This window comes from Haliotis rufescens, unplaced genomic scaffold (genome assembly GCF_023055435.1).
Source record: "Haliotis rufescens isolate VD_foot unplaced genomic scaffold, xgHalRufe1.0.p SCAF_3, whole genome shotgun sequence".
Classification (NCBI taxonomy): domain Eukaryota; kingdom Metazoa; phylum Mollusca; class Gastropoda; order Lepetellida; family Haliotidae; genus Haliotis; species Haliotis rufescens.
Genome location: NW_025964001.1, coordinates 52,796,982 through 52,811,469, shown reverse-complemented (window position 1 = coordinate 52,811,469; position 14,488 = coordinate 52,796,982). Strand labels below are relative to the sequence as shown.

At 39.5% G+C, this 14,488-nt stretch overlaps 1 protein-coding gene across 1 annotated transcript in view; it reads left to right on the top strand.

Annotated features, from left to right (window-relative positions):
• Nucleotides 1-7,046: 7,046 nt before the first annotated feature.
• The window catches only part of LOC124141952 (neuroendocrine convertase 2-like), a 69,632-nt gene continuing 62,190 nt past the window's right edge, over nucleotides 7,047-14,488 (top strand). Inside the window, exon 1 of the mRNA XM_046510147.2 lies at nucleotides 7,047-7,450. Within this exon, the coding sequence (XP_046366103.1) occupies nucleotides 7,253-7,450 (198 nt within the window). The 5' untranslated portion in view covers nucleotides 7,047-7,252. The remainder of the gene's footprint in view (nucleotides 7,451-14,488) is intronic.

Below are 14,488 nucleotides of genomic sequence, written 5' to 3'. Positions count from 1 at the left end.
TGAGACCTCGCGGTTTACTTGAAGTATCCTGTCGAGCAACAAATGTGAAGAGTTAGTTTCCTTCCTTAAGATGTGAAATTTACCGTGGTAAATCTAGTATGGGCTATCGATGAGCAGATTCTATTGATCGGTTAAGACAGGTATTTTAGGGTAGATAACTTAACGAGGGCCTCATTTGATTTCATTTCAAAGGATATTCACGTGATCAATCAGTTCTATTTCTCCTAAGACTACTCACAGCGGTACATTGTGTATTTATCTTGTCGTAAGAGGCGACTAACGGGATAGGGTGGTCAGGCTCGCTGACTTGGTTGAACTGCGTTGATCGATGTTCATGATGTCAATCTTTAAAAATAAAATTGTATTGTCTGGTCCAGATTCGATTATTTACAGATCGTCATATAGCTAGAATATTGCTGAGTGTGGCGTTAAATAAAAAACAAACAAACAAAACATTGTATTTTGTACATGTACCCTGCAAAGTGGCATCGATGGCGTGTGTGTTATTGGGAGTGTGAGTGTTTGTGAGTGAACTGACATTTAAAATCTCATCGGAAATGTTTCATTCACATACCGATGAGAGCAGTTCTTAACAAAGAAACATGTGATCAATACAGAGGCCCGTGAAGATTCCGGGGTAGAATAGGTCTTTAGCAACCCATGTTTGCCGTAAAAGGCGACTAACGGGATCGGGTGGTCAGGCTCGCTGACTTGCTTGATGCATGTCATCGATCCCAATTGCGTGGATCGATGCTCATGGTGTCAATCACTGGATTGTCTGGTCCAGATTGTGATTAATGCTGAAATATTATGTACAATTTGCTGTAATAGCTTCTGTATTGATGTTGTTTCTTAACGCCGCTCTCAGCAATATTCCAGCTATATGACGGCGGACTGTTAATAATCGAGTCTGGACCAGACAATCCGGTGATAGACATCATGAGCATCAATCTACGCTGACATGCATCATCCAAGTCAGCGAGCCTGATCACCCGATGCCGTTAGTCGCCTGTTACGAAAAGCATGGGTTGCTGGAGACAGATTCTACCCCGGATCTTCACGGGTCAGTTTTGATGTAACAGGCCAAACATAAACTCAGCATAAATGATAAATGCTACTGAAACTCGGGGAAGTCAGGCCACCAGCAGAAACATCGACCCAGTCAGTCCAAGTAAATATAAAACGTCAAGGCGAGAGACTAACCAGGTGAGGTGAGTAACATTGGGTTTAACGTCGCGATTATAGCGCTTATGTAGCAACGTATATGCACGTGTGTGTGTGTGTGTGTGTGTGTGTGTGTGTGTGTGTGTGTGTGTGTACTAGTCCAGACTCTACATATTTCTACCCCACTGAGATAACAGTTTAACGCAGTTTAACATGAATACCCCAGTCAGACACAGTGTACTGACTCGGAGCCGACCAGTCCTTGTTTTAGCGCCAGGCAGGGTAACAACAAGTACCATTTGTTGACGTCTTTTGGTATGACATGACCAACCTTCAGTTCTCCGGACGCTCTACCAATTGACCACGGAGGCTTTTAACAGTATTTCATCACATCATCCAGCTTGATGTTGTTGGTGTAATTACCAAAGCGACGCAAGTCGTACACGTTATTGACCCCTTGAAACGAACCGTACTTGACAGAGAATACATATATCATAAATATCAATATATATCAATACTTTTAATTGTTGTAGTTTAACTATTATATGTCAACGAAATAGAAAGACAGCGGTAAGCTTAAAATGGTAACTCGCCAAGATGTTCTATGCGTAAAATACCAGTAGAACCGGCAATGTACGTGTGACTTTTATGATTAGTTCTTATTTTTTCATCAATATATGGGGCGGTCGGGTAGCCTAGTAGTTAAAGCGTTCGCTCGTCAAACCGAAGACCCGGGTTCGATTCCCGACATGGGTACAATGTGTGAAGCCCATTTCTGGTGTCCCCCGCCGTGATATTGCCGGAATATTGCTAAAAGCGGCGTAAGACCATACTCACTCACAAATTCATCTATATAACAAAAGCTGCAGGTAACCTGATTCAATATTGGAATAAACTATTCCTGCTAAGATAATAATTTCAGATACAATTTCCTCTTATCATTCCATTAAAATATTAGTTCGTTACATCTTCTTATTCGGTATTTTGTCACCGGCAGTTCTGGGAAAAAATGTGTGTACAGCAGATAGCTATTTCAGGCTTAATTTATTCGACAAATACAACAGTAATCTTAATCTCTGCATATAAAATATATCTGCATGATATAAATACCTGGTGCATAATATCTTCTTTTTTTTATAAAACTGAAGGCGAAAGTGGATGACACCAAGACCAGGCAGAACAGGAAATGCAATTGAAATGGTAAATCATCATGTCTTGTGATTTATCGCAATTTTTATATTTTCATTGACCACGTCTGTTATCTTCTGTCCGTTCACCTGAAGCGATACGATGTATGTTTTGACTGCCAATATTACTCGAAACATAGGTTCTGCTGTTCTGAATGTTCAAAGTCGTAAACAAGATGTCGGCAACACGTTTCCTGGGTGGTGAATTAAAAGACAAAGACTGAAAAATGTCTGGCGGTGATAATACATCTGGTAATATATTTATTATGTTCTGACAGGAATATGAACTCCAGTGTGCGGGGTGTAAAAACCTCTATTGAAGCCAAGTCTTCCTACACACAATGTGATTACACTAGACGGACAGCTGGTCAAGGCTATGGTGTTCGGTTTACATAATGCCAGATGTTAACGATAATAGCCCTTGTGTAAGGCTCCAATACAAGATTGGATTCGGCTGACGACTAATCAGAAGTGTGCAATCAATGACCTGTTAGAGTAGTGGGACAATCAGCATGCGGAAAACGTACAGTTGTTGATTAAAGATCGATGCATTTGATGCAATTAAACGCAGATGTCCACCCATGTTACAGTCCGATCGAATAACAACGATCACATTGTTACGTCATAAGCAGGGGGCGACTGAGAGCAGATTGTCTGGTTGTAAGGACTCTGTCCCAATAACATTTATTTCGTTTAACGGGACCTTTATGTGCCGAATCGGTTCTATTTCTCAGAACGCTGCCAAATGCAACTATTTACATGAAACTCACGTGCTGCACCCAGTCCTCGTGCTGCAGTATTTTCATATCCGAGTGTGTTACGGTAGAGGCCAATATCACGCTTCGCATGAAGTGCACGTGCAGTACACGACCCCATCAAACGAACTGTCTGCAACTTGAAACACGTGTTATATTGGGTTGAGATTGGTTTTATAACTGGCTGACCCCCCATTTTATACACCATGGTAAATATGGTAGATATGGTACACATGGTAGATATGCCATCGTGCCTGACACCCGATTTTCCTTTATGAATATAAACACTTGAAGCATTCATGTTTATGCGAGTGAGTGAGTTGGTTTAACGCCGCTTTAAGTATTTCTTCAGTAATATCACGGTGTTAGCTTGATGTGGGAAGAATGCCCGAAGTCGTTTAGGTCTTAGACGGTTAAATGTATATTTCAGTGAAACCCACTGGCACAGGTATGGTGCCGCCAAGCCAAGAGACATATTGGTCCCCAGGATTCGAACACACGATCATATTTTTTCCTGACATGTCCAAGTGTCGCAACTTTGAACAGTGAATTGCGGCGCTTTAGACGACTGGCCACGAGTCGCTGGGCGCGTCTCTAGGCACGTCTCCCCAAAAGAATAAAGTTTACTTTAATATTTTTAACCAAATAAAGAAGTAAAAGTTAAATAGAATCATCCTCCCTACACTCCCTCCTCCCAATTTTGAAGAATTCATGAGAAGAAACAACATACTTTACTGGCCTAACATACTTTGTTTGTTTTGTTTGATTGTTTGTTGTTTAACGCCGCACTCAGCATATTCCAGCTATATGACGGCGGCCTGAAATAATCGAGTCTGGACCAGACAATCCAGTGATTGACAGCTTGAGCATCGATCCACGCAATTTGGATCGATGACATGCATCAACCAAGTAAGCGAGCCTGACCACTAGATCCCGTTAGTCGCCTCTTACGACAAGCATAGTCGCCTTTTACGGCAGGCATGGGTGGCTGAAGACCTATTCTACCCCGAATCTTCACGGGTTTAACATACTTTGAAAGAAATGAATCATGATATTCCAATGGTTCTATCATGCATATGATAACCTTCTTCTACCTCAGGTGCCACAGGGGTCGGAGTGGGCGAGCGGTCTCAATCGCCAGGCTTGCAAGCGGGGGTGCGGAGATCGTATCTCGCTTTTTATTCTGCCTATGGATCAACAACGTTGATACGTCATTACGCTCAGTGTGTGCATGATAACTAGAATGCATACGGATCCACTGGTCGAAGAACCAATAAATCGCATTTGAGCAGGGATGTTTGGATACGGGTGATATATATATATATATATATATATATATATATATATATATATAATGCTAAACCATCATTATCGTATTATGAATCTGACATTTGAGACATTATCTATGTATATCACAGTCTTCTGATATGGCAACGAATAGAACTTTAAGACTTTTGTATTAATGCACTGAACTGAATTATGCATTTAGTTAAAGAATTATTATTGTTTGAATCGATAAATAATATTAGCCATAATGAAACTGGTCCATCATTACAGAATCCGCTGTGAAACCTAAAGGTCAGCGTAACTACATTTAGTTAAATTTGCATAGGAATGTTAAACTTAAGCTTCGGGTATATCGATAATCGGGCTTCGTTCAATAATGGATGGATCACTGACAATCAGTGACGACACCAGGTGTTCTCGAAAGGTAGGCATGACTGCCCTGCTCTGTCAGAAGCACCCACCATCGACACACGTTTCATAATAAAATAAATGTTTGTTTGTTGTCTAACGCCGTACTCAGAAGTGCTCCTTCAGTATGACAGCGGCCTGTAAACAACTGAGTCTTGACCAGTCACTCCAGTGGTCAGTATCATGAGCAATGATCGAAGTCGTCAAGGCCACGTTGTCAACCAAATCATTAATAAGTACCAGTGAATCAAGAGATGGTGAAACCTCCCTGTAGCGGTCATACTGTAGGATAGTAATGTACATGTATATTGCTCGACATAATGGGAAAGTCACGATGGGAAAATCGAAATAATCTCTCATCATATAGATGTTTAAATAACGAAAAGGTATAACACCACGTGCAGCAGGTGGAAAAGTACTATATTTCACTGATTACATATAACTCCTATGCTAATATACTGAACAAAAAAAGTTTGGGATCATGCATACTTTGGGGGGTATGTTTTTGTAGGGAAGACTTAGCAGACAATTTCATTAAAAAAATCCCCCAAGCTAGTCATGATCCCTAACTTATTTTTTTCAGCATCGACAACAGCAAGTTAATGAAGCATCTTCCCTATCGTTTCATTAAATACTCCAATCCTTAACAGAAACTGTATCCGAGGCATTGAACCCCAGGTGATATGCCAAATTGGTCATAACTGCCTCGAATCTCGTTTGTCCATGGTAAAGTCACGATTAATTGATAAGGTGCTTTGTTGTCAAGAGGCCCCACAGAGGAGGGTGGGTCGATACTACTTACGCTACAACTTGATGACACTTTTATGTACAACCGTGGCCGTAGTAAGCACATGGCATTGCTATCAACGTATAGGAGATACATTAATTTGAACCTGCGTCCCGACTGATATGCAGAGCGACATGGGTTGGATATAAGGAGTTGGTTTGCAAACGTCACAAAGTCGATAACGATTGACATTTATTTTTTAATATCTTTTTGTATGTTACAATAAAGAAGGTCGTTGGGTCATGAACAGGAAAGTTTATGCATTTGACAAATGACAACCTGATGCCTGAACAAATTTATATTTTAAAAAATATTTAATTAACTACAGTAAACAACGGATATAACGAACTCAAAGGGAGCTCTAATTCTAGTTCGTTATAACGATAGTTCGTAATAAACATACATTATATATACATACAGTATGTGTACAGCAAATTGCCGGGAGCAAAAAAGACAGTTCTTTATATCCGTCAGTTCGTTATAAGCGTGTTCGTTATAAACGAAGTTTACCGTATTAGAAAACGAACTTAACAATCTCCGTTTCAGTCTTTGTCAAATTTAATATATGATGGATTTTCATAAATGAAATGACATTTTAACTTGATAATGCCTCTTTTTAGCAAAAAATGAGAGGCATCACCAAGACGTTTACTCTGAATGTACCAACAGTCCCATATCTTCCTCAGGCGAGATAAATTTGTGATTGTGAATAACGATTTGAGGTTGGCCATGCGTACACACGTTTCTTAAAGCGAGTAATCTCGAGATAAACAAAACAGACTTTGCTCGGGGAAAACTATACATGTCTTTGTCCAAAGCATTTTTTAAGCAATTTAATACTATTCACATGTGTAGTGTACATCCGACTGGAGGTTTATATTGTTCTCAGAAATTCACAGCCACATTGAATGATGATAAAAAAAAGTTAATTATCCCTTTAACAAATATGGCAAAGCCTTACAAGACGGAAATGCTGTCTAAACGTACTAGTGGTGATGGCTTTATATCGAAGATTAGGGTTTTATCAAATCTCTGTCGTATTGTCTGGGCTTTTCAGTGTTACTTCAACGGGCAAGATATAGTCATTTGCCCCGGGCGGCAATCATTCACGCACAAGACTTCCGTGCCAAATTTAATTACTATTGAAATCGATTAAAAGCATTCTTAGGTGAGGAGCATTATAGCCAAAGAACGTTGTATATGCTGGGAAATTGTATGATGTACTCGGTCTCGAGGAAGCGCAGTGTCAGCCATAAGCAGGGAGGTCCTTGAAGAAGGACGACACGAAACGAGGAGGCATACGCGTAGGTCCATCAATCTGAAGCCCAGACCCATCTTCGACGTGCCTCTATAGTGTCAAGCGGCGTTCTGTTGTTCGCGGAATTTTCCCAATAATCCCGATCGATCTGCCATTATGGCCGCCGTTTCCTAGGATGTGACGTCAAACGACCACGTGACCAGAAATTGTTATCGATTGCGCGCCATCACCGCGCGAAGGCAAGCGAATATTTTATTAGGTGCTTTTTGCCAAGAACGACCAGGTCGGGGATTCAAGCAGGGGAAAGGAACATCAGATATTGAAGTAGAAACATCGAAAACAACACCTGAAGATTGTTGTTGGAAACAGAAAAGGAGAAACCGGAATTGAGGGCGTACTGTTTGAAATGGTTAATTTTCAGTCATGGAGAACTAGACGATTTCTGGGAATATTGGTAACATTGGCTCTAGTCCTTCCCGAGCTGGTCGTATGTAAGGAGATAGAAGTGCTTACTAACTCCTGGTTAGTGGAGCTTGAGGCCCCCGGAGGAGCAAGGGTCGCCAGAGATGTAGCAAAGAGAACAGGATTTACCTATGTGTCTCCGGTAGGTAACTGTGGTTCCAGGGAATTTCTTTTGTAGTCCCGTGTCCATCGCGATGGTCACTGATGGGTATTGTGGTCGATGAGGGTGTACACGGCCAACAGTGCCCATTCCATGCTTGTGGTAGCTTGGTTGATACGCGCAGGCGTATATCTACCACTCCTGTCATTTCTGAAATCGTGATCTACAAATGTGTAAAACTGATTAAATAGGTTTATTTCATGTTGTCAACAAACTTCAAACCTAAGCTATGAGAAACCGATTTAACTTGATATTGATATTGTTGGGATGACATTTTAGTGTATTTTTGCATCATGTTATTTGTGTTGTCAAATCGTCATTTTCTCTTGAATAATAGAAAATATAGATGTCAGGATCGAGCATCTTGCTTATATATTATTCACTAAGCTTCAGCATTTCATCTCAGCAATTGCGAGCTCGTTTTGACAACGTCACACATAGCGCCCATATAACCCATTGGCGTAGGTAACAAAGGGGTGTCATAACTGGTGATAATCAATTATATAGTTGTCATGGAAACGAAACCGTTTGACAATTAGCACTTACAGATATTGTGTTCCAGGTACGTCATCAGGCGCAAGCGTCAGTTTCGATTATGGCACTATATTCGACAGCCATCTGTTCTTATTGATATTTTCACACTTATGGACCGGCTGTATAAACCTACATTAGCATCGAACACGGCACGTCTTAACTAACAGTAAATACACATCTCAGAAAACGTGACGTTGACGGTGCTTTCGTCTCTCGCAGACATTTTTCCACCAAGTCAATCAGAACTTCTTCCCAACTTTCATAAACCAATCTTAGTGATCATAGGGATTTCGTTTTCTTGTAAATAATGTGAACCGGTGTTTTCTTGTGATGCACATGAGCTTGGAATATGAAGACTTCTGAATGAAATAATCAAACCATTGTAGATATTTATCTATTAATCTGCAGGCACTTCAGACAACTTTATATTTTTAATAATAATCAAACATACAATAATAGTCAATAGCGGGAGACCCAGTTTAACGAGGACGTGAGGTGAGATGGGGTTAACGTTAACGCCGCGTTAGACATTACTGCAGTTATATTGCGACGTGCATGTTGATACCAGTACTAGTCCGGACTAGTCCGGTTTAATAGTGCTAGAAAACTGAAATTACACGCCGCAGTTAAACATAGATACCATACTCATACACTGTATACTGACTCCGAGCAGATCAGTACTTGTTTTATCCAGGGTAACAAGAAGTGTCATCGTTTAACGTCCTTTTGGTATGACGCGGTCAGGGGACCCGAACCTCCCGGGAGACTCTCTATCCACTGGACCACAGAGGCGGTCTTTTGAAAGGCAATGAGACAGGCTAGGCATACACACAACGTCAGAGCTATGTTTCCTGATAAATGCATAGTAATATTATAGACCCTTAAATCGGTTCAGTTAGTGTTTAATATAAAACCAGTGTCAGCACCCTTCAGAAAAACTAGAAACAATCCATTTTACCTAAACTGTCGGGAAAAGAAAGTATACACTTGAGAAATGAATTTAACAAACATATTACACGTTTTATCATTACGTTACTAATCTGAAAACAATCACCGAACACTGAAAAAGTAAGTCCAAAACGCAAGTATGATACCCGCGTCAAATTCATCGCCATCGAATAATAAGTTCATGTTTCTTTCATTTTAGCCACAATCAAACATGGGTGTATTCTTTACTTTAGCCCGGCAGTATAGCATTATCCTATTCCCACATTTAATTACGTTAAACTGTTATTGAAAAGTATCGAAATATGCATTAATTGATGATCCTCTTAATAGTGATGGAAGTTTCTTTGTCTCTTCCCGTTTTATATGCATTTAACACGTCTAAGGGATTTGTCACATTATATTTTAAAGCCTATATTTAGTATACTATCATTCATAACAATACGTGGTGTGTCCATGCATTTGTTAGCTTAAACGTCTTTGTCGGTCAGTTTGTCTCTACCATGTGTAGCAGTGTCGTTCACCTAATATATATCATACAGTGAACCCCGTTTTTCAATTTTCTAGAATTCCCAATAAATACTTCCACTGGAATAACCAACGAATTAACTATTGCAATAGAGCATTTACTAAACATTCGGGTAACAGTTCAGCATGTTACATTGTGAACAAAAACAAATGAATTTCATCAGCAAATTAATACAGCATGTGATTTCTAAAACTGACTGTTTTATAAGAAAATATATTATCAGCTGCTCTTAGCTTTATTCTTTGTATATAAGTAAGCGTTCAGGTCAGCGATCATTCCAATCCCAGTTTGTTTGCGCATAAGCGGGTTCCAGATTAACGAGGTTCCACTGTCGTTTCAATGGGACATCAGGTGCAACGGTCTCGCTAGCTTCTTACATTTAAATATATATGATGCAATGTCGGGTGTTGGGTGCGTCACGTCTCATAACAGCATCTGTATCGTTTATGTACTACAGTTGTGCGTGTGTAATGTGATATCCACCACGTATGAGGGTATTATCATATATACACTGTATACAGATGCCGTGAAAAGATATCAATTTAATCCCAAGATAGGTACAGAGAAGAAAAAGAGTTCCTAAACAAACGAAGTCACGTTATATTTCTTTTTTACAAAAGTTAAAAATATTCTCTCTCTCTCAGTCTCAAACAGGACAGCAATAAATAATATATATGTTTCTTTCTTTAACTGGCAAAAAAAAGTATTTTTTTAATTTCTGTTTTATCAACGATCGAAATATTCTTGTTTCACTTTTAAATCAAAGGTTAGATTTTTTTGCCTTTTATGTATCGACATAATATTATTGCCCACTTTGACATTGTAAATTCAAATTTCTCTTTTGGTCAAATTCACAATATTTCTATTATATACCCATAGGAAAGCTGTAAATTGTTACATCAACTCTCACGACATTTTGGCTATTACATTCTAGATACACATTTCAATGTATCGCTTCACTATCTACCGATGTGAATTATTAGTTTTCAGTGGCATCAAACCTTTTGAGATATTATTGACCTTTCTTTTAAGAGGTTTCACCATATTGACACCATATTCCATCTAATAATTCGATATCTCTGTCAGTTCCTTCAGATCTATTCAGTGGTAGGTATTCTGACATGAGTGACTTTCACATATCTCCCTCAGCAGTCGGTTGTTCACATATCTCCCATCAACAGTACGCTATTCACATTTCTCCTACCAGCAGTGTGATATTCACATTTCTCCCGTCAGCAGGCTATTCACATTTCTCCCGTCAGCTGTCCGTTGTTCAGATTTTCCTATTAGTTGTAGGCTATTCACATTTCTCCCGTCAGCTGTACGTTGTTCAGATTTTCCTATTTTAGGTTAGGCTATTCACATTTCTCCCGTCAACTGTACGTTGTTCAGATTTTCCTATTAGTTGTAGGCTATTCACATTTCTCCCGTCAGCTGTACGTTGTTCAGATTTTCCTGTTAGTTGTAGGCTATTCACGTTTATCCCGTCAGCTGTACGTTGTTCGGATTTTCCTATTTGTTATAGGCTATTCACATTTCTCCCGTCAGCTGTACGTTGTTCAGATGTTCCTATTAGTTGTAGGCTATTCACATTTCTCCCGTCAGCTGTACGTTGTTCGGCTTTTACTATTAGCTGTAGGCTATTCACATTTCTCCCGTCAGCTGTACGTTGTTCGGATTTTCCTATTAGTTATAGGCTATTCACATTTCGCCCGTCAGATGTAGGTGTTAACAAGCGCAAACATTTTCATGCACTCTCTTAAAGAGTAAATCAATATGTAAGAAAAAAATAAGCTTTTAAGTCTGAAGTTCCATTACCTTGTATTCTTTTACCGTAGTAAACATTCATCTATTATTAATTTTACATATTCAAACACCACGTCAAATATACGATATGCTAAAATGAAATAGGAAATTAACGATTCGCATATTCGAAAATGCGTTTGAGTTCATATTTCTATGTAAATAAAAACTGTTAAATTACACAATCACGGCAATTATTATGTAACATTTTGAGATTGCAACTAGCTTGATTTGTTGCCAGGCAACCGCTGTGTATATGCTATTATGTACAGGCAGATGTGATTAGCCCTTTGTCTCCAACGGACACTATGTAAATATGACGTTTGTCTGTGAACTACTTGTTATGCACAAACAGGCCATACCCTCAACGGACAAACACAATAAATTGCCCACTATTACCACGAAGTCTGGAATATCGCTATCCTGGTGTTTATCCCAAGCCTTGTTGCCAAACACTGGACCCATTGGAGGATGGCGATGCTGTTTGACGATCTTATGATTTCATATCCTACATTGTATATTCCGCTTTGCATACTTAATACGGTGCGTCACTGACAAAAGAGTTGTCCGTGCATTATCAATACAGTGTTAATCTTATAGACTTGGTTGTTTTCTTGTGATCATTAATTCGTTCATTTTAAAATGCACTCGTTCCTTAAGAATGTTTATGGATTCCTTAATACAAGATGTCAGCGGTTGGAATGTTAATGCATTTATTTGGTTCTTTTTAATGGCATTCTGGTTCATTTGTTTTTCATTCGTTCGTTCAATGTTTTATTTCGATTCATGTTTCTTCATATTGTTAAAGGGGCGGTCGGGTAGTCTTGTGGTTAAAGCGTTTGCTCGTCACGCCGAAGACCCGCGTTCGATTCCCGACACGGGTACAATGTGTGAAGCACAGTTCTGGTGTCCCCGCCGTGATATTGGTGGAATATTGCTAAAAGCAGTGTAAAACCATACTCACTCACTCTTCCATTGATTTCCGATCATATTTCAAATGACCAAAAGTAATAAAACTTATCTAGAACGTAATTTAAGTGTTGGTTGACATCACTAAGAACTAATTCAGTGGTTACAGTGTCGTGAGCACATTTTCCTGTGCCGTTCCTGTGTCAGAAAGTGCAACAACCATTACAGTGTTAAACCAACCACCCTCAACTCGTGAATTGTGTGTTTTCTTAGATATCTCATAATATGTTCATCACACAATGGTTATATATTGATACACAACCTAAAATAGCCTAACAAAGCTAAAATTGACACAAAAATACCCTATTATGTTTTCATGATGCCGTTTTCACTCTGAACATTACCGGGTTTTTGTTCGTCGTTATCGCGCCAGAAGACATCAAAAGTAAAGATAAAAAGATAGAATTCTTTGTTGAGTGTTGACGTAGTGTATATGAATAGTTCAACGATGATGGTATGGTTCGATTTAGCTCGAATATTAATTAAACGCGCTAAAAACCTGTCTAGACCATGCTTCATATGCTTGGGTGAAATCACTGTCCATCGAGGAAATGGTAGTTGCTCCCTACCAATTTATGATTTCGCTTCGGTAGAGCTAACTCCCTGTGAGTTATATCACGGCGTGTCAGTTTGATGTGGGAGGAAGGCAGGAAAAGTGATGCAGGTCTTAGGCGTTTAGGGACCGACCATTTGTTATACTGGGGGGCTGGGGTTGGGGGTTGGGACAGCTTGGCTATCTTTTAAGAAAAACTCCTTGCAACAATGTAATTTATGTGGAAGGCAATTTCTTTTTTTAACAGCCTGAAGTATCGATAAAATCACAGCAGCAACACCACCCCTCCACACCACATCTCTCCCCCCCAGTATAACAAATTGTCGGTCTCTAAACGCCTAAGACCTGCATCACACCACAGAATATGAAATGGCCATACCGTTAAAAGCCAAGTACACTTTATATCAATCAGTGATCATGTACAAAGTCTTTCCAACGATTGAATTAATCATATAAAATATGGAAATGTCTAGACATTTCCAGATTACATTCACAGACTGAAATATGGCTGAAGAATTGCCAATGCCAGCACAATCACTCATCCACTTACAATAGAGACAGGGCAAACACACTTGAACAAAAACAAGACATTATCCAACAACCAAAAGCAGGTGAAAAGTCCTTGTTACGAAATAACACTAAACGTAATCGGGTCACTATCTAAATGGCCACTGAATCAATACCATCCTATTGACTATATGCATCACATTATATACAATTACAGTAAGAAAGATAACCGTGTACAAGCATGTGTTCCTACCATTGCATTGGCGTACAGGGATGTGATGTTTTCTATTTATAACCACCTTGTAATTAACTTGTTTCTATATTAAAGTCACCAATGCTAATCCCGTCGACAACGTAGGTGTAACTTCCTCCATTGCAGCCTCTGGCGGCCACCTACTTCTTCTTACAGCGTTAGATCAGTACTGATAGCGCTATGTTTAGTCCAAGACTATTGACATCCCTGCGGCTAGTGTTCAATGGAGGAGTGTCATCTAGTCATTGATAATACACGTCGGTAGCTTTTAATTAGATTGTAGTCGATATTCCACACCCACAGCGAGTTAGTTATCATATTTATATTTTGATATTGATTTGGGGCATATAACCCGCTCACAGTGGATATTGTGACACCTAATGGCAAGCATCCATGTACAAAGGTGATAAAGGAGTATTTTGTGTAATGAAACTGGTGTAATAAAACTTTTATGCATCCTGTTTGATAATGTGTGAAAATCTGGAGAAACTACTGGGATAATTGCTATCATTATCAAAAGAATGGTCTAATATACTGAAAATCAGTGTCCAACTGCGACGTGGCTAAAACTTTTTACAAGTTTTGGCAACTTTGGAGATATAAATTGCGAAACAATTTTGCGAGGGCAATACTGGCAATAGCTAAGCGGGATCAGTAGCCATATCTGTGCTTGTAGACCTCAGTGGCTTGAAAGCTTTTCCACGAATTAAAACAGTTGGATTTGGCCGAAATATGTTCGAATGGTTACCGTGTTTCGTTTTGACGCTGTGTGTACATCTGACTGCACTTCGTAACGTTATGACAGGACAGACCGACTGTCAACAACGTCTGACCGTGGCCGTGACGTCTCATAGACTAGGGTTAGAGTAGCTTCTCTTTGATAAAGGGCAGTTACTCTGTCGGACAGACCGATGGATTGCCGCGAAA